At 33.3% G+C, this 23939-nt stretch overlaps 1 protein-coding gene across 12 annotated transcripts in view; it reads left to right on the top strand.

Annotated features, from left to right (window-relative positions):
* The window catches only part of KLHL8 (kelch like family member 8), a 61588-nt gene that overhangs the window by 19143 nt on the left and 18506 nt on the right, over positions 1–23939 (top strand). For 11 of the 12 annotated variants that reach the window (XR_004326657.1, XR_004326652.1, XR_004326655.1 and 8 more), the window contains 7 exons: positions 633–997; positions 9174–9722; positions 10962–11148; positions 14460–14603; positions 15547–15658; positions 22596–22764; positions 22985–23144. Coding sequence is in view for 1 of the 12 variants with exons in the window: in XM_032498502.1 (XP_032354393.1) it covers positions 785–997; positions 9174–9722; positions 10962–11148; positions 14460–14603; positions 15547–15658; positions 22596–22764; positions 22985–23144 (1534 nt within the window). In the remaining 11 variants the exon portion in view is untranslated. The remainder of the gene's footprint in view (positions 1–632; positions 998–9173; positions 9723–10961; positions 11149–14459; positions 14604–15546; positions 15659–22595; positions 22765–22984; positions 23145–23939) is intronic. The other variant, XR_004326663.1, reaches the window with a different exon arrangement.

Raw genomic sequence — 23939 nt, forward strand, 5'->3', positions numbered from 1 at the left:
GGCTTGCAACAATTGGGGGACGTATAGCAACAATGGCTGCCCACCTCTTTGCACCTCTGCGATCAGAAACAGTAGTCAGCAGTCAGAGGAGAGAGGCTTGATATTTGGTGGACACAGTCTTTCCTGCCTACTGTGGCTCCTGCAGACTCTGCGCAAGCTGCTTCAGGAACACATGCACAGCTGCTAGCTACATGGCTGGGGGTGTAGGATGGGCAGCTGCTGCTGTACAAAGAGCTGAAATTGACCAAAATTAACTGTAATTTACCATTTAAGTTGTCTTCTGGAAGCTGTAAGCCTTTAGCAGATTCCAGAGTTCCAAGATAGTTATCAGACAGATTCTTGCCGATGCAGTTGTTGACTCGGTGGGGAGGCAGATTCCTCATGTTTCTATCCCACCATCTTCCCACAATTTTCCAGTTTGATATTAAAGGAGTTCCTTCACTGATATAAAATAATTAGCTGAGATAACTTATGTGACATTTAGTATAAAAATGCAAAGTTACTTATTTTTTCAATAATGATTTCTACAGTCATTTTATATATATAGCATTCAGTAAGCTGTAATTACTAATGATTGGGTTTTGGGGGGGTTGTTTTTATGTGTGTGTGGTTTTTGTTTTGTTTTGTTTTAGTCTCAGCAAGCTGAACAATGGCAGTTGAGTGGATTTTGAAAAATGTCTGAAGTTTAGTGAGTGGCATCTACCTTCTACCTTCTCCCCATCCTTTACAAAAGAATAAATGGGATGTTTGAGAAGAGAGCTGTATTAAAAGAAGAGTGTTACAAATGGCTTCAGAATCTTTGAATGCAAAACAAGCTAGGAATCGCCTCACAAAGGGGAAAAGGCAACAGCACCAGCAAATAAAGAACAGATCTTCAGTCAGTGATGGTGATGGAGAAGATTCCTTTATCTTTGAAGCAAATGAAGCTTGGAAAGATTTTCATGGTTCTCTTCTTCAGTTTTATGAAAATGGAGACCTTTGTGATGTCACACTGAAGGTGAGATTGTCTTCTTTTTTCTTTTCTCATCCTCTTCAGTGTATTATGAAAAATAAAGGTTTCTGTAACCAGGCAAATTTTTGGTGCTGTACTACTTATAGCCAGGATGATTTTAGTTTCAATCCTTTTTTAAAGGAGAAGGGACAAGGGAGGGTAAGTAAAGGGAGCTTAACATAAGAAAAAATTATTGTACTAATTATATGTTAATATTCACTGTTTCTTAGTTTAACTTCTGAAAATTCTTAGCCCTAAAACAAGTAGCTATTATTAGTGAAATGAGTAAATTGCTGTTGATCAGAAAAGCTTTCAACTTATGAATTTAAAAATCTTAATGTATTCATTTACACTTGATGTAGGTTAGAAGTTAGAATTCTTGGTTTATGTAGCTGCACTAGTGTTTTATTGAATGTTTCTATTCTGGTACAGGCATATCTCGTTTTATTGCATTTTGCTTTATTGCATTTAACATATATTGCTTTTTTTTATAAACAAATTGAAGGTTTGTCAAAGCAACCCTGAGTTGTCAAATGATGGTTAGCACTACTTAGCAATAAAGTATTTTTTTAATTAAGGTATGTACACTGATTTTTAAACATAATGCTGTTGCACACTTTTAGGATAGTCTAAACATAAATTTCATATGCATTGGGAAACCAAAAAACTTGTGTGACCTGCTTTATTTCAATATTTGCTTTATTGCAGTGGTCTGGAATTGAACCTGCAGTAGTCTCCAAGATAAGCCTGTAATTTCACCTCTACTTCAATACTGTTGTCTGTTAAGTGAGATTGTTTATCTATACCTGATAGTGAAGTAGAGTCTATTTAGACTTGGATGAATAAGTCTTTGGTAGAGTTTGTCTAAGTCTATAGGATCATGTTGCTCTGCTACAAAAGACGATTTTAATAAAATTAGAAAATTGATAAAGCAGTGTGGAAGAACATGTTTTCTAATTGTTTCTCATTGCTCATTTAAAGTACTTTATTATTATTCATATCTTGCAGTGTAATAATTAAATTCTTTTGGTGATTTATGTGCATCCATGCAGTATTTTCCACATGAGATTTACCACTTTGCGATCTCTCAGATGTTACTTTCTGCTTCTTATTAGTCAAATTCTTAGAGGTCAGAATTGTGGGGATTGAGGCCATCCTCAGAGAGTCAGATCAGGAGACACTCAGTAAAAGTCCATAAACTGAAAACATAAACGCTTGAGTTTCAAGCCCAGAACGTTCAGGAGTATAGTGTTACACTGTAAGTGACCCCTGTTCTTTTTACTTAAACTCTTAGTTTCCTTATATGTTTCTAGGTCCTAAAATATTGAGAAGGAAGCCATTAAATAATTTTACTAGCTTTGTGTGAAATTTAGCCATGTGTATATTTTAAGGAAGGAACACCTAAACTCTTTGATCTGTGTAGCATATTATGTTTAACGCCATTGTTCTCATTTTCAACCCTAGTGTGAAATTCAGTGACCCACATTGCCTTTGGCAAAAATAAAATGTAAAATAGATTATTTGTATAATAAATTATCAGTTCAGTATATTAATATGTGTTGGAAAATAATTAAACAGAATGTTATTATATAAGTTTTATAATTGGACTTTAGGATGATTTTTACTAGCTGCTACATATAAACTTAAGTGAAAAAATAAGGATACAGTCATTTTAGGGCAAATGATAACTGATTTCATAACTTTTCTTTATTAACTTCAGCAATAGGTTGAAATGAAAACTTAAGAAGAATCTATGCTGGAAACCCAAAAATACTGTGTTTGAAGCAATGACAGAGGTCTTTGGTAATGAGAAGCTTCACTAATTTAAAGGGGCTATCATTTTTATTTTTTCAACTAAAATTAATTAGGTTTTTGTGATGAATAAGTGAATTGATAACATGTAAAGTCCTTAAAACAGTGCTTAGTGCATAAAAAAAATAAATATCAGCTGTTAGGTTCATTACGTGCACTATTATTGTTTTTCCAAAGAGTGTCAGATAATTCTGCTATGGTATATTCTGTTCTTATTTATTAGAAAGAATTACAACTTAATCTTTTAGCAAGTCTGCTCTTGGATTCATTTAATTGTAATTCAGCATTTCTTAAACTTTCGTAATTTAACTATCATAGAACAACTAAACCAAATAGGATTATGGATAGTTTACAATGCTGTTTGACATAAACTTCACTTTTTACATTCATATAACCTTAGGGGTTATGCCTTGATATATACATCTCCTTTTTGCTATTTGTTTCCGTTGATCATTATTGCTTTTAGAACAAACATTTTAGAAAGGCAATTATCAAGACTTGTTTTATTGTTCATATGTAAGGCCATTAGTGCATTTTAAAATTCCAAAGTGAGCACCTATATTAGAAACAACAAACAAATTCGTTTAACAGATATTTACTAAGATCTTACCCTACTACATGGAGAGTATAAGTAAATTTGAATAATATGCTGTACTTGCCATAAAAGAATTTGAAGGTTAGCCAGAGATAGGCACATTCACAGCTAACTATAATACAACTTAGTGATTGTCATTTTGTGGTATTTTTATGGAAGCATGGGAGAAGATCTATTATGTCTGAGAGGTGACTGGAAAGGCTTCACTTAGGAGACTGTATATTATCTTGAGGTCATTCCAGGGAGAGGTAAAACTTGTTTATACTTTATTACATTTATTAGAGAAATATTTTAAAATAGTATATCTAGTGGCAGGTCTAAAATTATATCTGAGGGAAGCTTTGTAAGGGCAACAGTTTGGGGACAGGGCAGAGGGAAGTTGTCTTGAAGGGGTATTGCATAGCACTCATAATGCTTAGATTGTATGTCACAGATCGACAAGAGTGGCATTTACAAAGATGCTTTTACCTATACTTTATGTTGTTTGAGGAAGTGTCATTGTTCTTTTTAAAGGTAACAGTTAATTTTACTTGACGAGTTTAATAGGGATTATTAGAGGAGGACAACCCCTAACATCATCTCTTGATGCCACCATTGAATATGTTTCATTCATAGTATTTGGCTTCTTTTTTTTTTTTTTTTTTTTTTTTGATATGTGTGCTTCTGTGATTTTTTTTTAGGCAAGTATTTATAGGATTCTAATAAACATGTTGAAGGCTGTAAGTGTTATAATTATTTGCTGTCAAAACTTTCAACTGACCAAGTAAGAATAAGAGCTCTGAAAAATTGCAGGGAAATAAAATATGTAAACTACATTAGAGTAGTATACTTCCCAGAAGTAGAAATGATAAAATTATTATCCTTATAAATGTAACGGTTAATTCCTGACTAGAAAACAGACATAATTTAATAGAAGCGAAAGTAATTTTGTAATTAACATTTAAATATTCTGTGTTAAGAAGTCTAATAAAATTATGATCACTTTTACTTTTATCCTTTCAACTAGTAAATCAGTATTTTGATTTTTTTTCATGTTGCTCCGAAAAGGAGGTATTGAAGTATTTCTATCCATAGATCCTTTAACACCCAAAATGCTACTACCTAAAAATTGTTTCCATTGTGAAAGTTTTTAAAATAAATGTGGTAAGATTGTAGAACAGTGAATGTGGCTAGACATTTCAATATGCTAATTCACTGTAAGCTAAGACATTATCTTGAGCCTTATACATTTAACCCCTTCTTAACCTTGGCAATTAAACATGTTTTTTGGCTACTCAAGCTGATTAAAATTTTTGGCTGAATGAAAAGAGTAGCTAATTGAGCTAAAAGGGCAAAATTACAAGGGATTAAACTGAAAAATTAGAATATAGCTTATATACAAACATAAAAGGAGACAGGTATATAGGCTTTTTTCCCTTCAGTCTTTGTTTCTGTACTGCTATGTGTCTTCTGCACTTTTATTTCTATGTAGTTCTTAAACATTTAGCTTGAATTACTGTTGTGGCATAATCACAAACATTTCAAGCTAATATGCTTTAGTTTTTGTTTTAATTATAAAAAATTTTTAGTATGTTATAGTTAAAAACATACTTAACTATTAATACTTAGAAATGAAACAAATCTAAGAACAACTAGTTCACGAAAGAATAGTTCACAGAATAGCCAAATTTTTAAAAAGCACTAAATATGGCAAAGAAGAAAAAAAAATCGTTGAAAAATTCTTCCCTTATCAACGTATTGAACATTTAACACATTTATTGCTTTTGAAATTTTGGTGAAGGAAGTATTTTCAAACACTGCTGGTGGATATGTAAATTGGCTCATTGTTTTTCACAGATGGTTTGGCAGTATATATGAAGAGCTATAAAAAGCTTAAATTTATTGATTCGTTAATTCTGCTTTTCAGATTTTATCTTAAGGAAGTATTCTGAAATGCTGAAAAAACCTCTGCTCTAAAATGCTGTTTGTGTTTAAAATATGGAAAAATTGTCCAAATGGCTGATATCTCAGTAGTTAAATGAGCTGTGTTACATCCACTGTATAGAATAATATACAGCCAATAAGCATGAAGGTTTCAGCGTTTTCAGAAACTTAGGAAAAGATGACAAAGTTCAGGACAATCTCAGTTATGTTTCAAAATGCATGGGAAAAAGTTAAAATAATATCAACAGGTTGACATATTTGTTGAATTGTGAGTAAATTTTTTCCCTTATATTTTTCTGTGCTTTCTTGATTTTTACACATTGAATATGTGTTTTAGTCAGGGGAGGAAGAAAACTTGAAAAGTAAGTGACCTTTAATATAAGATAATAGATAGGTTCATTTTATAAGTCAGAACTGATAGTTAATAGAAGTTTTATTCTTTGTTTAATTTTTTTATGTCATTTTTAGTTCATTTTTAAAATCTCATAATTCAGCAGATCATTTATTGTTTTCAAACAGAGTTCTACTTAGTTTGTCATGTAGTTTTTCTGGTTGGACCTAAATACTGAATTCAGCAATAAAAATTAAGGGTGCTTGACTTCCCCTAGTATCCCTTCCCACCAGACCTCCATGTTGAAAGTGAGATGCTTTATCAAACTCAAAGCCTTTGTTTCATTGTATTTTGATCCATGTTGGCTGATGATCTGTGGGAAATTACTCAAGGTTTTGATTAGATGTTTGTATTTCAAGCTTTTATTAAACAAGGGATCATTATATTAGTTGATATTCTACATATTTAACTGCTTGAGTTTTAGCTTGACTTTTTTTCCTCTGAGCATCTTGAATTATTCTTATGTTCACTGATCTAATAAAAATGTAAACTAAAAAATTCACTAGTTATCAAGGACATACTGTAGTATTTATCTCTATAATTTTAAATTATATAATAACATCTAATATTTTATAGTTTGTGCATTTTTCACCCAGTTTTAAGCATCTAGTTTTTAGACGTTTATTTTTTCATTTTAAAATTTCTGATGAGATGTTTTTGATAATCGGTAATTATTTTTATGTACTAGAGAAGAAAAATTTGGGAGTAAATGCTTAAGAGTATAATGACACTCTATAGTGTTAAAGGAGAATTAATGAATGCATAAAAGTTAATTTTTTTTTAATGTTCCTGTTTCATACATATGGCTTAAAGATCTCTTTAAAGTTAAGGTGGGTATTCTCAAAGGTACACAGGGGTGTGATTAAATGTGTATTAAATATCTATTTTACCTAATTTGAATCAAACTAGAGTTAAAGAGAAACAGCCTTATTATAAACAATATGAAAATAGCTTGCAAGCTATTGATTTGTACAGCTTAGATGAGAAGGCAGTGTTAAAATGATGTTTATTTGGAAATTGTAGAACCTTATAATACTATTATATAATAGTGTTAGTTGTTTGAGCAGTTTTATGTCATGTGAGATTTACAGATATTTACATAGAAATTAAATATCAGTGGTGTCCAGTGCAGATAATCCAAAAAAGAATATTTTTAGACTATTTTTAAATGTTTAATACCAGATTTCAGATCCCATTTTAAGGTTGAAGTAAATTTGAGAACATTTCAAGCTTTTTGCTGCAGTCTAGGTTGCAACTTGAGACTCAATGGAATCTAAATCCTGCCTTGTGAATTCTTTTAAAAAATTAAATATAGTATAACTAACAGAAACAGCCTTCCTATACTTACTGAAATAAGTGATATTCATTAATGAAAAAAGTTGGGTAAAGGGAATTTATAAGCAAAACCATTTACACATTGTAACATTCCTCAGGCTTTTTTTATGTTTAGAGTTCTTATTTTAAAATTAGTTCCCAAATAATGAGACACAACTATCAGTGTATTATATAATCAAAAATGCTGCATGAAAACAGGAAAATTGCTAAAACATAGGTAATCCTGTTACTTGTACTCATTGATTATTTAACATAAAGTGCTGGGAAAACCAGATAACTACTATGTTTAAAAAAAGAAAAAAGGTATCTGTCATCTCAGTACTAGAAACTTCCAGATGGAAATAAAGATTTAAGTGAAAAACATAAAACCATAAAAGTACTAGAAAACGTACTTGAAGTAAATATTTATAGAATATTAGAGTGACTCCCATTTCAAACATAGCACCTAAGACAGAAATCATAAAGAAAAGATTGATTTTTAAAAAATTCATAGGGAGTGAATAAAATTCAGAAGCACACTTACAAAAGAGAAAAGTGTGAAATATATATGGCAAATGACTTAATATTCTAAACATCTGAGGAGTTCTTACAAATAAAAAGTCATAGAAAAAGAGTTCACAGAAGAAATACAAATAGCCCAAAGGGGGGAAGGTTTATAGCTCAGTGATAGAGTGCATGCTTAGCATGCACAAGGCTCTGAGTTCAATCCCTAGGGCCTCCATTAAAAATAAATTAAATAAATAAACCCTAATGACTTCTCCAAAAAAAAAGAAAAGAAAAAAAGCCCAAAATTTATGAATGATGCAGTCATATTAGTGAAAGAAATATAAACTAAAACAATGAGATATTTCATTCATCAAATTGGCAAATACTTCTTAACAAATTAACACTCAGAATATGGCACAAATATTGTTAAGTAGAACAGAAACGGACAATTTAGCAGTATGTAGGTACAAATTGTACCTATCCTTTGAAGCAGCATTTCTATTTTTAGGAATTTATCTGTGGGAAATAATAGAGAATGTAAATAGATATTCAGTTACAACAAAGTTTACTACTTTGTCATTTATAATAGCAAACTATTGGAAACAATCTAATTTTTCAACAACTAAAGGGGTGAGATTTCAGTTTTTTTATTATAAAATATGTTTTATAAAATATGTCATTTCAAAATAATTTAGATAGGAAATGAACAAACCTCAGTTAAGTTCATAGTAGATACTACTAAATTTCTAAACATTTTTTACTCTATTTGTTTTTTTTCACTGATAAATTGTGGATAATAAAAGTACCTACTCATGGGGGTGCTGGGACAATTAAGTGAATTAATACATGAAAACACTTAGAATAGTCCCTGACATGATGACTACAGTTACCAATACTGTATGGTTTATTTGAAAGTTGCTAAGAGAGTAGGTCTTAAAAGTTCTCATCAGAAAGAAAAGAAAAATTGTGATTATGTGAGGTGATAATTTACTAAAACTCATTGTGGTGATTGTCTCACAGTATATACATATATCAAATCATTAGGTTGCATAACTTTTTTGGTTTTTGTTTTTTAGGGTTTTTTTGGGGTGGGGTGGAGGTAATTAGGTCTGTTTATTTAGTTATTTTTTAAATGGAGGTACTGGGGATTGAACCCAGAACCTCGTGCATGCTGAGCAGCATGCACTCTACCATTTGAGCTATACCCTTCCCCTGTGTTGCATATCTTAAATTTATAGAATGTTGTATGTCAATAAAACTTCAAAAAGTTAAAAAAAAAAAAAAACTCAACAGATCAAAAAAAAATATAGTGCCTGATACAAAGTGCTAGGTGATGTTTGCTGCTGTCCTCATTAATTCACAGAATGCTTCTGAAATATGAGATAATATAGAAAAATCATAGTTTATGGTATAGACATTATAGATAACACGTGTAAAAGTTAACTGTCTAATTTGGAAGAAGAAAATTGCCTGATTTTAAGAAACTGGCCTACATTGAATGTAAGTGACCAAAGCATTACATTGTTAAAACAAATACACTAAATTTGTCTGGAATTTTTGTCCCTGCTACAGCACATGCTCGATGCTGATCTAAAACTAATTTTGTTATTAAACTGAGTCTTTTTGTTTGTTTTGAACAGGTTGGCTCAAAGCTAATCTCTTGTCACAAACTGGTATTGGCTTGTGTTATTCCCTACTTCAGAGCCATGTTTCTCTCTGAAATGGCTGAAGCCAAGCAAACACTGATTGAGATCAGAGATTTTGATGGTGATGCAATAGAAGACTTGGTAAAGTTTGTCTATTCTTCACGGCTCACGTTGACAGTTGACAACGTCCAGCCTCTGTTATATGCAGCCTGTATTCTACAGGTTGAACTGGTGGCTAGAGCTTGTTGTGAATACATGAAGTTACATTTTCATCCCTCCAATTGTCTGGCAGTAAGATCCTTTGCAGAAAGTCACAATCGAATAGACTTAATGGACATGGCAGATCAGTATGCTTGTGAGCATTTTACTGAAGTGGTGGAGTGTGAAGACTTTGTAAGTGTGTCACCCCAGCATCTCCATAAACTTTTGTCCTCCAGTGATCTAAATATTGAGAATGAAAAGCAGGTCTATAGTGCAGCCATCAAGTGGCTTCTTGCCAATCCCCAGCATCATTCCAAATGGTTGGATGAAACACTTGCACAGGTAGGGACTGAAGTAAGATTGTGTATAGATATGAAGTGATATGGAAGCAAATCAGCATGTTCCATTTAGCATAAGAAGTGTAGATTATCCATTGAGGTAATACAGTGTGAAAATGGCTTTGACTCTTACTTGCCTGCTTACTCACTATACCATTTAAGGATAAGTCTGAATGTGTTACATTTGAATTAGAAATACCATTATCTGCTTTTTAATCTGAATATTTAAAATATCCTTTGAGGTAGTAGTAATGAATGTTTTATTTATGCTAAAATGTTCTGAGAAAACACTGCTACATTAGTTTATAGCTATTTTATAATAAAGTTTCTAAATTTACTGGATTACCTTGCTAATGAAAGTACACTTATTCCTAATAATTGGATTTATTCTGGAAGGAACTGTAAGACATCATTTTATGTTTTGTTTCCTCACTACAATTTTACTTTTTCAACATCAGAATTATATACGATGTCTCTTTTAAATTATTTATTTGTTAATTTATTTTTACTGTCAACAGACATTTTTAACAGGGAGATAACAAATAGGCCTTAGAATTACTTTTGAAAATAAGTTTGTCAACAAAAACAAAGTTTTATTTCTGTTTTATCTTGCACCTGAATCTTACTCGTGTGTATGTGTGTGCACCTTTAACTCAGTCACATAATGTGGTTTGATCATCCCTTTAATCCACTAGAAAATCAGTGCATCTTTAAGAGGAGAATGGTGAGTGCCTCTACTGAAAGAGGGTGCATCCCCTAGTATAACCTTCCAGGTCATAGAAAACATCACCTATTTGTTTCAGATATGAATTCTTTCACATACATGTGAAAAATTAATCACATTTCCATACATTCAGTCTTAGCTTTAAAAGGCCAGAGAACAAAGCACCACAATTTTGTTTTGATTATGCCTTTCCTGTAGCAGCAAGGGGCCTTGTGATTATGACAGTACCATTTTTGGAAGTGAATAAGTAACTTGACTGAAGACAATTGAATGATTTTATCCAGTCTACTTAAACCTGTATTTAAAAGGGAAGATATATTTAACATGTAATCTCATTTCATTAGTGCAGACCAATACTGGAAATTGCTTTAGAACTTGGCACTTTGAACTACATTCACATGTTAGAAAGGATTTATGAAGTAAATGAGTTTTAAAAAGAGAACATGCTACAGTGAAAGTAGAGAATGAGCTATCCAATTGCAAGTTAAATTTTATATCTGCAACTATTCACAATCTTAGGTTCGTTTGCCGCTGTTGCCAGTTGACTTTCTTATGGGTGTTGTGGCAAAAGAACAGATTGTCAAGCAAAATCTAAAATGTAGAGATTTATTGGATGAAGCAAGAAATTATCACCTTCACTTGAGTAGCAGAGCAGTACCTGACTTTGAATACTCCATTCGGACTACTCCAAGGAAGCATACTGCTGGTAATTAAATTACTTATTTTATCAACTCTGCTGAGAAGAGTTTTGTTGTATTTGAGGGTTGGTTATATATGCCCAAACCTAATTGTAAGATGGTTAGTATCTGATTGTCTTAAAGTAATAACTGGCAGATAAGGTTACATATGAATTCTTGACTGTACGTGATTCAGGTAGTTGTAGCAATAAGCCAGTTTTTTAAAAAGCTGTAGTATGACTTATGCATTCTGAAGAGCTCGCTGAAGTATCTTGTCTATTGGTGTCTTTTTGATTCTCCCAGGCAGAATTAGTTCCTCTGTCACTTGTGTTTTTAGAGCACTTATTTTGCACTTATTTTACTATGTTGCATTGAAATTTATTTGACATATTTTGAACCCTTCAAAGACAGAGAAGTATTTTATTAGAGTTGCATCCCTAGTGCCAAGCATGCAGCTTGATGTGTATTATGTATTTAAGTATTTGTTTTTGCATTTCATCAAATCAAAAGACACTAAATACACCTAACGTTAGTATAATAGACCATATTAGACTCTTAGAATCTAAAGCTCTTTTATTTGAGGAAGCATGCGTTTTTTTGCCTGTACTTCCCACAATTTTCAGACTTCGTATTTTCTCGAGAAAATAGTTTATGTTCACTTATGTTCTTCTTTAGAAATATAAAGAATATATTTGTGAGATAAGGGAAAATAAATGAGGTTTATGAATTCAAGGATCAGTACTCGGAACAGAGACCTTGTACATTTGCTACTATGTAATACAATTATCAAATAAGAGACCCATGGACTAGCCTAAAAGCAACTATAAAAGGTAGTACTCTATTATGAATAGTGGGATCTTTACCTAGGTAGTATAAAGAAAGTTTGAATGTCGTAGATCTGCCTATGAAGAAGTAATTCTTCAGAATAATTAGTTTAACATGAAAAGGACTGCTTATTTATTTTCCTTTTTTATAGGTTAATTTAACAATTTTTTTTCAGTTAAGATTTTTTCTTTTCTTGTGAATTCTGTTTTAGAAAGTCAAGGTATTCTTCAGATTCAGATTTGAATTCAAACGACATCTTGACAGCTTAGATGATATGCCAAACATACTAGACCCTCGTATACATGATTTCTTACGTGACTGCAAGAACTTTAGGAAGTAGATTTAGTGAAGGATTTGATCCTCATGAGCACGGGGTATTATTCCATTTTACAGATGAGGAAACTGAGAATTAGAGCAGGAAGGGCCCACAACATAGCAGAGAAAGGATTTGCATCCTAATATTTTTACTTCAGTTTAGTTTGTCCTTTCATGTCGTGTTCCTAGGTGACCTATATAGCTGAAATATTAGTGTCCACTTAAATAAAATCTAATCATTGATTGGGCTTACATTCTGGGATTGTAACTCCAGACTGTGGCACTAAACATTTGTAATTTGGGGCAGATTTCTTAATCTCTGAAGGCCTCAGTTTATTTATAAGTAATTTGGACTGGGATAATCTTTAAAGTCTCTTCCAACTTTAAATTTCCCTGATTTAAAATATTTAATTAGTTGGGAAACTGCATAAGTAGCTCTGGTTATTCATTTATGCAGTCATTCCGCAGACATATAATTGCTTTCCACGGGGCAGGTTCTGGGTTAGGCATTAGAAATGCAAACACAAATGGAGTATAGCCAGCCCTGTACTGAGAGAGAGAACTTTTAGTCTGATCTAGGGAAATAAACATATGAATAAATAAATGCAATAAAGTATTACTGGTACTTTGATGTAATCACAAGGTATGGTGGGAGACAAAAAGAAAAGAGTGGTTATTTTTACTTTGGAAGGGACAAAAAAGGTTTTATGGAGAAGGTAACCCCCAGTCTTAGTTTTGAATAATAGGTATTCTTCTGGGTGCCACTAAGAGAAGGGCATTCAGTTCATTTTACATTTATTGAATGCTTAGTACCTGCTAGACATTGTGCTAGTCTTTATTAGTGCATAAACCCTTAACACACCATCTTAATCTAGTTTAGATTCTGGTGACGGATAATCAATGTAATAGATCATTTCAGTACTGTATGTTAAATGAATAATAGTTACCAAAAGTTGGCTGTCGGAACACTGAGGATGACCACGGCAGGAGCATGAACATTAAGAGAATGAGACGCAGAAGATCAGGTTAGACACTGCCAGGCCATTATGCTGTTTTAAGGCTCTGTCTTGCAGAGCAGTGGTTCTCACTGTGTGAAGCAAGTGGTGGCCCCCTGACCAGCAACATCAGCATTCACTTGGGAACTTTTTAGAAATACAAAATTTTGGATCTACCCCAGACCTAATGAATCAGAAACTCTTGGGGTAGAGGGGTCAGCCTAACAATCTGTGTTTTACGCTCTCCAGGTGATTCTGTACCACACCAAAGTTTTGATCTTTTTTTAAAAATTGTAATAAAATACATACAATATAAAAATTGCCACTTTAACTATTTTTAAAATGTATAATTTAGTGGCATATGATAAAATTTTTAAGAACTGCTGATGTAGGTAATGAAAAGCTGTTGAGAGAGTCCTTAATTAGATTATTTGGTTGATAGCCCGAAAGCAAAAAGAGTACTGAGTACTAAGTGACAAGAGAAAACAGGATTTTGCAGTAATAGCTGATGAGGGCCTGCACTAAAGCAGTGGCAGTGGGAATATTGAGGGAGGGGAAGGAAGAGGTTGTTTAGGTAGGTGAGGAAGAAAATGCTTTTGAACATTTTGGTTTGAGGTGCCTATGGGACACCAAGTGGAAATGTGGCTTAGAAATGGATGTTGAAAGGCATTATGATACAGATGGAATTTTAAGTGAAGTATTGAATTTTTCCTGTGTGAGCATGGAGTATCTGAGAAATAGGCTAAAAATGAAACATAGAAAACATAGGAAAGAGAGAAATGACTGGAAACAAAAGGAGACCTTGATATTATGGAAACCAAGAGTGATAAGGAGTTTCAAAAAAAAGGGGGTGATCAACATATCAAATATTTTAATTGTGTCCCATCAGCAATTAACTTTATGAGCTTTTTAGCTTTTATAATGGCCTGAGCAAGAGCAATTTTACAGAGTGGGTGAGAGTTTTAACCACTTCTTAGTGGGATGTTAGCAAGCAGAGATAACTGATGTATCCTATTTGAGAAATTCAAAGGAGGGAAAAAGAAAAAGAAATTTAGATTTTTAGTACTATAATGACATTAAATGCTATCCAAATAACTCATTTTTTTGGCCATGAATCAAAATTTTGACTTTCTAAATTTTTTTCTGTACTTATTTAAAAAAAATTACTGTGATTTTTAACCTCTATTTTGTGTCCTTACCTTTAGGCGTGCTGTTTTGTGTAGGTGGTCGAGGTGGATCAGGTGACCCCTTTCGCAGTATTGAATGCTATTCTATCAACAAAAACAGTTGGTTCTTTGGACCAGAAATGAATAGTCGAAGGCGACATGTGGGTGTAATTTCAGTGGAAGGTGGGTCACTATTGTTTTAAATCACATCTCATGATCAAAATGCTCTTTTAAAATATTTGCACTTAGAGAATTTGTTTCTATAAGAAAAATCCTACATTATAAAATGTTTCCATATATCAATAAATTATTTGGGTGGTGAATATTCACTATGTGCCCATAGATGCTCAGTGTATAATCTGCTGCATATAGACGTTAATGGGAGATGAGTATTAGGGAAAAAGCAGTTAAAATAAACTATTCTGAGTTATATTTGCAAAAGACAAACTAAATAAAAATATTATTGAATTCAAATAATATATATCAGCTTTTTTTCCTGTACCCATCTAATTATTATTATTGAAATAAGATTTTTTTTTTTTTACTGGTTACTGGAAGTGAATTAATTGCAGAGCCATGGATAAATTGTTAGGAGACTTTAAAAAGTCACTTTTCTTCTGATTATGAGTTTATAAATGCTTTGGGGGGGAAATATGAAAACATGTTTTAATAAAAAATAAAAATCATCTGTAATCCAAACACCTAGAAATAGTTAACATTTTGGTATGGAATATTTCCAATTTTTATTTCATTTAGAATAAAAGTTTGATTTATTGTATTAAGGGTTTTATATTTTTATATAGCATAAGAGCATTTTTTGATTTTATTAAACATTCTTTGAAAGGATGATGAGTGATTTCATTTACTAAGTAATAAAAAGTTGGGACATCTAAGGGTGGGATAATATTTAAACATTTAAATAACTTCTTGTAAAACAGCATGTCTCAGGTATTGTATTAGTAGAAACTTACATTTTCATTTGACTACTGAAGTGACGACATATTGCTGAGCAGAAGAATATGTGTTAAATTAATTTATCATACTATTTTAATTATATATTGATATATATAAACACCATTATCAATTTATTTATTTGTAATCAAGTGAATACTTCTCTTTTTGGCAGGTAAAGTGTATGCAGTGGGTGGACATGATGGAAATGAACATTTAGGTAGTATGGAGATGTTTGATCCTCTCACTAATAAATGGATGATGAAGGCATCAATGAACACAAAGAGGTAGATCAGCATGGAAATTTATTTTGATTTGTTGGTGGAAAATAAAGCTTCCTGTAATTGAAAGGGCTAATTTTTTACTTTTTAGAAACTGTTAAAGCATCCAATGTGATACTTTTTATAACGTTTAAATTTTTCCTGAAAATTAAGAATAGAATCATGTCTTTGAGTAAGATGATTGTCATAGTTTTCACTTACACCTCAGTGATTATTTTTTAACTTTAACTTTGAAACAATTTTAGGTTTTCAGAAAAGTTTTAAAAATAGTTGAGTTCCTATGTACTTATGGTTCTCAACTGAAGATAATTTTGCTCCCTCTGGAACACTTGGCAATGTCTGGAGACATTTTTTGCTTGTCACAACTTGAGGGCCAACAGGTTGGGGGAATTGCTGTTGGTTTCTAGTTGGGCGAGGCCAAGGGTGCTGCTGAAGATCCTCTAATACACAAGAAAGCCCTCTACAGCAAAGAATTACCCGGCCCCAAAAATTAATAGTGCTAAGACAGAAATCCTACTGTATACTCTTCACCCAGCTCCCGTAATACGAACATCTTACACCATCTTAGCACGATTATTGAAACTAGGAAATTTGAAACTAGGAAGTAACATCAATGTAATGCTGTTAATTAATCTGTAGACCTTATTCAACTTTTGCCAATTTTTCTGCACATTCTTAGGCTTCTAATTGGTCTTTGTTGCCTAACTGTATTGGCTCATAATCTAATATAGTGTGAATGGTAGCAGAGGTGGTAGATGTTTTTGTCTTGTCCTTGATCTTAATAGAAATGTCTTTAGTGTTTCCCTATTAGGTAAGATACTAGCCTTAGGGTTAAGGCATATGTATTTTAGCATGTTAAGAAAATATCTTTCAATTTCTATTCACTATTTTTTAATCATTATGAGCAGTTAATATTTAAAATATTCATCCATAATAAATTGACATATATATTGATAAGTAGATCAATCTCTTTAGAGGAGAAAGATTTTTAGTAACATGACTTAGGAAATGTTGACTAGCTTTGAATACCAAATTTTCAGATGTCTTAAGATAGAAGAATAGCTAATATCATATGAATAAGTCAGGATTCAATAGCATAGTACACCAAACATATTCTAGATCTACAGGCAAAACCTAAAAATATTTAAATTAGAGTTACAGGTTAAAACCTGCTTTAGATATTAAAAAAAAAATTGCACCACTACAACATGGTGAGAAGTCAAATTTGTGATTATGTTTCATATGGAAAAAATACCTGAACCAATATGAAGCACAGTTCTTAGAAAAGGAGGGAAATGAACATAATACAGTTGCCTGCATTAAGAGAAGTAAAGCCTTTGGATCAAGGGAGATTGTAGTTGTACTGTTCTTCATGCTGATCCTGTCTGTATCTGGAGCTGTGGTCTCATGTTGGGATATGCAACACCAGTTGGAATATGGGAATAAAAAATTAAGACTTTCAATATATTTTTTTATTTCATCCTTAAATTTATTTTGAGTGGGTGTTTTATAATGAACATAACCTGTTAGTACAGTAATAAATGTTTATAATTTGAAAATGATTATGGGGGTGCACAAAAATTGATATAAATGTAGGAGTAATTTTATGGGATAGATGTAAGGACTGACATATTAGAGATCTGAAAAGCGTTCATATAAAAAATTGTTGAAGGGGTTTGGTCTGGAGACATAAGTACTTGAAGGAATATCTGGATGCTTTAAGAGATGATGGAAGGAAGGAAATTCAGCAAATAGGGTGAGGATTTCAAAGACTGCACCTAATAATTTACATAAACCTAGATACTAGAATAATTCTGCCTCTGTTTCAGCGTGAAAATATAATAGAAGAAAGAAAAAGAGGGGTGTTAGAGTAAATATTGAAAATATTGCTTAAGAGTAGCTTTGTATACAAAAACAAAAATCAAAACATCTTTATTAGAATTTTATTGAAAAGAAACAAACCCAAATTAACAAAACCTAACCATAAACATTGACTTACGTGGTTTGCAAACTGCAACAACATTCTGTAAGAGTTAAAAAATGACTTGTTGCCAAAGTGAGCAATTCCAAATTGAACTGCCCGCAGGGATCCATTGCCATCTAACTTTCTATTCTTGATTAATTTCACATAAAGTGTTTTTAACTGGTTTTTCTTTATGTGTTAAAAGTATGAAAGATTAGCTGGAAATGTGAAGAGAGTTCTGCTGAAAAGAGATCTTTAGCCTTTTTTCACTCTTGAGAAGAAAGAATCTTAGGGGGAAAAGCTGGTCTTAAAATATACTACTTATCTACAAATGACATTTGAATACTTCAGTAGGCTTGATTTATGCTCCATGGTAACTACAAATAAATAGTTTAAATTCTAACAGATGAATAAAAATGAGGGAGAAAATCCTAAAGTATATTTTTAATTTTTATATCTTTGCCTCTTTTTCATCATAAGCAGGTTTTTTAGCCAAGTATTGAGTGAATTTCTCTAGCAAAATAGTTCAGTTTCTTTAATGTTTTAAGAATATGCCCTGAGCACTACAATAGCTTTCTAACTGTATAAGAAAAAAACATAGAACTGCAATTATTTTCTCATATTATTTGCTTGTATAATTTGTAACCCCACAAACCACTGTTTCAGTGCATCCCAAGATAATTTTCACATGTTAAGTATCTGGTTTTATTTGTTTTTTCCCCTTTTCCATCTTTCCCCTAAAATGGATACTTATATTTGCTCAAGTTGTGGTTTTACTGAAACCCATCATCCTAACAGAGCATCTCTAGGGGTCGATTTATTTATTCAACATATACTGGTTAAGTGCCCATTGTAAGATATACCAAGTGCTGAAGATGGAGCAATAAATAAGATAGCCAGTTTCCCTATCTCTGTAGAGCTTACACTCTAAAAGTCAAGATAAAAATAAAGACATAATTACAATGGTAATAATGTTAGCACCAGGATAAGTAAAGGATACTTGGGAGCAGAGATCTTAATGAAGTCCCATTTAACCTAAGATCAGAAGCAATAGAAGAATTTAGCCTGGTTAAGTGGGTGATGGGTAGAAGGGTGGTGGATGGAAAGTGATAAAGAGTCTTTGAAAAACTGGAGGTGAATGAGAACAGAGAGCATGAAAGAAGTCCAGTGTGTCTGAGAAATTAAAGGGAATAGTGTTGGGGGGAGGGTATAGCTCAGTGGTGAAGCACATGCTTAGCATGCACAAGGTCCTGGGTTCAATCCCCAGTACCTCAGTTTAAAAAGGGAATAGTGTTGAGAGGTAAGGCTGAAATAGTAGGCAAAACATAAGGGTCTTTCAGGTTTGCCAGGATTTTTTATCTGGTCGGCTTAGAAATACACACACACACACATTTTTGGTAGCAGGGGAATGATAGAATCACATTTTTCTCCAGAGTTCCTCTGCTTATGAAATGGAGAAGGTATTTGAGGAGGACCAGGGTGAAAAGTCTGGGGGACTGAAAGGGTTATTGTAATATTTCAGTCAAGAAAAAATGGTGGCTTGGACTCAGGTGGTAGAAGTTAAAGAGAAAAGAGGACATATTTGAGAGTTCAGAAGTGTACAATCAACAAGATTTTATGATAATTATATGTGGGCGGTAGAAAGAACAATAAGGTAGAGGCAATGATGATCCTTCAGTTTCTGGCTTAAACAACTTAGTATGGATAGCAGTATGATCTTCTGCACTGGGAAGAACAAGATGGTGAATAGGATAAAATTTTTGTTTCTCTTGTGATAGGTGTGTTAGTTTTCTCTTGCTGTGTAACCATTTACGACAAGCTTAGCAGCTTAGAACAACATCCATTTATTAGCTCACAGTTCTGTAGGTCAGAAGTCCAGCAATTTTTACTGAGTTTTCCACTTAACGGTCTCACAAGATATCTATGTCAAGGTGTAGGCTGGAGGCTCTTATGGAGGCTCTGAGGAAGAGACTACTTCCAAGGTCGTTTAGGTTACTGATAGAATTCACTTCTTTGGGATTATAGGACCGAGTTTCTCATTTTTACTGGCTGTAGGTCAGGGGTCACTCAGCTCCTAGAAGCCACTGTGGGGTGCTTTCCAGGTGTTCTCCTCTGTCTTCAAACAAGCAGCAGTTTGCAGAATTCACCTCGTTCTCTAAGTTTCTGATCTGACTTCTGCTACCAGCTGGAGAAACCTCTCTGCTTTTATAGGGCTTGTGTGATTAGATTAGGCCCACTCAGCTAATCTCCCTTTTGCCATATAATGTAGCATAATCATAGGAGTGAAACTTGAGGGTGAATATTGTTGGGGGAGATATCTTAAAATCTCCCTAGCACAGGGAGGTAAACAGTGAGTTTCATTTCAGATTAAAGTTAAAGTTGAAGAGCCAGGTAGATTTAAAAAGTTAGATATACATCTGGAAATATATATCAGAGCTCTCATAAATTCATGGAAAGGATGAGATTACCTGCAGAGAGTATAGTGTGATAAGAGGCCTTAGAGAACTTCGTAATTTAGTGATGGAGTAGAGAAGAAGGCACTGTTAAAGGAAGCTGAAAAGTACCAGCCGGAGAGATAACGTAGAAGGAAACTCAAACATGTGATGTCATGAAAATCAAAAGAAGAGAGTTTTAAGGAGTAGGAAATAACCAATGATGTCATATGCTCTTGTGTTCTGGGGGCTAGGAAGTGGGGGGGAATTACATGGCACACTTACTTTTGCCATGGTATATAACACTGGTATGTTCTAGAGTGCACACGCACGTGTTCACCCACACCTGAAAGTTTATAACCACAGTATTTTGTAAATCATTGCTTACGAGGTTAAGGAGACAAAATGAATGACAACATTATCCTTAACAATTTCTTTCCTAAGATACTCTTGGTAAACTGAAAGTTAGAATTTCAGTAGAGCAGCCCTCTCTCCAGTAATAGTAGCTAATACATAGCACTGAATATGGGCCAGTCACTATAGTGCTTTCCTTTATTGACTCATTAGGATCAGCTGTGTCTGCTCTTTCCTCAGATGAATTACAGATGAAGCAGCAGAGTAGTACAGGTTTATACAGTACACTTTTATCCAAAGTATATACCAAGTCAGTGACGTATAAGTTTTAGAATAGATCAAATTTTATTGCTGCAGTGTGTTAAAAAAAATTGGTATAGTTTTTTCCAATCACCATTACAGTGAATTAGCTTTTTATTATATCAGTAAGTTGGTTTATTAATTATAAACAGGTACTATACATTTCTTTATACTTTGATACGTTTATCATCATTTGTATTATTAATTTATATGTATATTTTGACATTAGTAAGATACTAATAATAAAGTAAAATGGGTATGGGATATATAGGAACTCTGTGCTGTTTTTGAAACTTTTCTGTAATGTAAGTATCTCCTAAAATAAAAAGGTTTTGAAATTGGGATATTTTCACTGGCCACTTCTCTTCTCTGTTATCTTCCATTTCTCCAGTGTTCTCCAAATTTTCTCGTCTTGTTTCATGCTCTCTTCTACACCATATATGGGGCTCAGCTTTAATCTGTTAAGTACAATGAGGAGAAATTATGACTTTTGATTATGAGCGTGGGTTTTGGAGTCTGACTAACTGTTTTACTCTTAGCTCTGCTGTTTTCAAACTGTCTGGCCCTGAGTAAATTACCCCTCATCAGCCCCATTCCTTACGTGTAAGGTGGCGTTGACTTCAGTATCAAACTCATAGTTGTTATCTTTTTAAAGATAGTATTTTTATAGCTCTTGGCTTATGGTACTAAACATCATAATAGTTTTTTTTTTTTCAGTTTTCTACATTAACATAGTTTCATCATTACAGGTTTTATAGACAACTACTCTCAGAGTTTGCAGAGAGGCAAGAACATGGCAATGACAGTAATGTGTAATGTGAAAATTCAAAGAAAAGACAAAGCAACTATTTGATGTTGAGATAATTGGTAATAGATTATGTGAGATTATGAGGTTAGGGTTCAGGCAGCCCCACATCATAGTTCATTATTCAGAAGGCTCTGCAATAATGATAATAAATATCAGACAAAGAGTGAGATCCTGGTTTAAATAATGCTTTTTTCCTTTTCTGTATCTCCTTTCTGTTTAATACTAATCTCATGAAATTTAGGCCACCTGATACAGCAGAAAGACCACATGTTAAAATTTGCAAAATTACTGTTAATATTTGATGCAGCCCATAATCCAAAGGTCAGAGAAGGCTTAAATAACTCCCGTCATTCTCTAAAGGGGTTTCCCCAAAAAGCACTTCTGACCTCACTATTAAACTTCATTATTTGTTTGTTCTATTTAAGATTTTTAGGTGAATAATATTTCTTTCAATTCCTTGTTTTGGTAGACAGATTTCTAAGATGGCCCCCAAAATTCCTACCCATGTACTCACAGGACTGTGAATACAATGGGATTGCACTCCTACGAATGAATTAGCTTATAACATGGGCTAAGCCTCTTCCTTTCCAGGAAGATAAATAAATGCCCTTCAGAAGTAGAGCAATGTGATACAAAGCTTGTAATATAAAAATTGATGTTATTTTGTTCGATACAATGAACTGCAACAAAATGTGGTCTTCAATTACATGAATTTAGTAATGAGATTGACTTCTGACCTCTCTAGCAAATCATCTGAGTTCATCAGCCTCTCATATGAAATTGTTTTACTAATTGAATGTCTTGGACTCCATTTATAGTATTTTGTTGGATTTTCCTTTATTATTTCATTTGAGTTTGGCATCACCTGTATAGGCTGTGCTTCGTAAAACTCCAGAAGGTGCTGTTCATAGACTTGCAGTTTGGCAGCCCTGTAGCCCTCTGTTGAGAAGATATGATAAATCTAAAAATAATGGGGAAAAGCCACATTGATGTTTAACATGATGAATGGGGGCATTAGCACAATTTTTTGGCTACCTTTTTTCTGGAAACAAATCAGAATGCTAAAGTGTTTTATTACTTTTGCAGGCGAGGAATTGCCTTGGCCTCCTTGGGAGGCCCAATATATGCAATTGGAGGTTTAGATGACAACACTTGTTTCAACGACGTGGAGAGATATGACATAGAATCTGATCAGTGGAGTACAGTGGCACCAATGAACACTCCCCGTGGAGGAGTCGGCTCTGTGGCTCTTGTGGTAAGTTATGTTGCAGCTTGCTCACTGGATTGGATTGTATCACATCCCCAACCAAAAAGGAAAGACCTGTGTATTCATATCTCCAGGATGCAGTTAATGATTACACCCCAGACTCTTCCATGAAATACTGCTCTCTCGCACATTCTAGTCTACCGTTAGGACAGCAGAAAATCCAATTCAGAATCTAATGTCATGTGTTTTTATTTTTTTCTTTATTTAGAACCATGTTTATGCAGTAGGTGGCAATGATGGAGTAGCTTCTCTATCTAGTGTGGAGAGGTATGATCCACATCTCGATAAGTGGATAGAAGTTAAAGAAATGGGTCAGCGAAGAGCAGGCAATGGAGTTAGTGAGCTCCATGGTTGCTTATACGTTGTTGGTAAGTGGATGGTATTTCTCTAATTTTTTACAGGACATAAACACAGTAACACAAATTGCATTGCATTTAGGCTCAAGTGGAGTCAGTCCTAAGATCTGCTTTTGAATTCTTAAGGTTCATATTCATGCTTTTTTGTTTTCATCTCATCTTTCATGTTTAAACTCTACCTCCATATTTTTACTAAGAGTAGCAAGTAATCTGAAGTAGGGGATTACATTTAAATAAGACATTTTTTAATGTCAGGACACAGATTGAATGTGCTTTGTTAAAATAAATATTTAAAGACCTAAGACATGTTTTTCTCATCTTCATTTCAAGGGAATTATGTTGACTACTTTAAGCAAACTAATAGGTATTTCATATGCATAATAGCTATTAGCATCTCTGTATTGCTTTCTGACTTACTATACGGTACTTTCTCAGACTTTCATATGGAAGGAATAATCTGGCGAGGCCCAGATTCTGTATTTCTAGCAGCTCCCAAGTGATAATTGGTGCTATTTCTGGTCCACTTAACACATTTCCAATAGCAAGGTTTTTAAAGAATTATGAAATGGGGATAATAATGCCTATCTTTAAAAATTATTTTAAGACTCCAAGATGATGTATGTTAAGCTTTTCAAACTGTGTTTGTTATTTGTTACCAGTACACAGGTAGATATATTGTAATTAATAATGCCTTCCTTTACAAGAGGAGGAGATGAATTTGGAGAGGGGGTCGCTAGTGTATGTCACACTTTCTTATGTTGATGTAAATTGGTGTTACAGAACTGAGAGTTCTTGATAAGAGAGTGG

Source organism: Camelus ferus, chromosome 2 (assembly GCF_009834535.1).
Source record: "Camelus ferus isolate YT-003-E chromosome 2, BCGSAC_Cfer_1.0, whole genome shotgun sequence".
Classification (NCBI taxonomy): Eukaryota; Metazoa; Chordata; class Mammalia; order Artiodactyla; family Camelidae; genus Camelus; species Camelus ferus.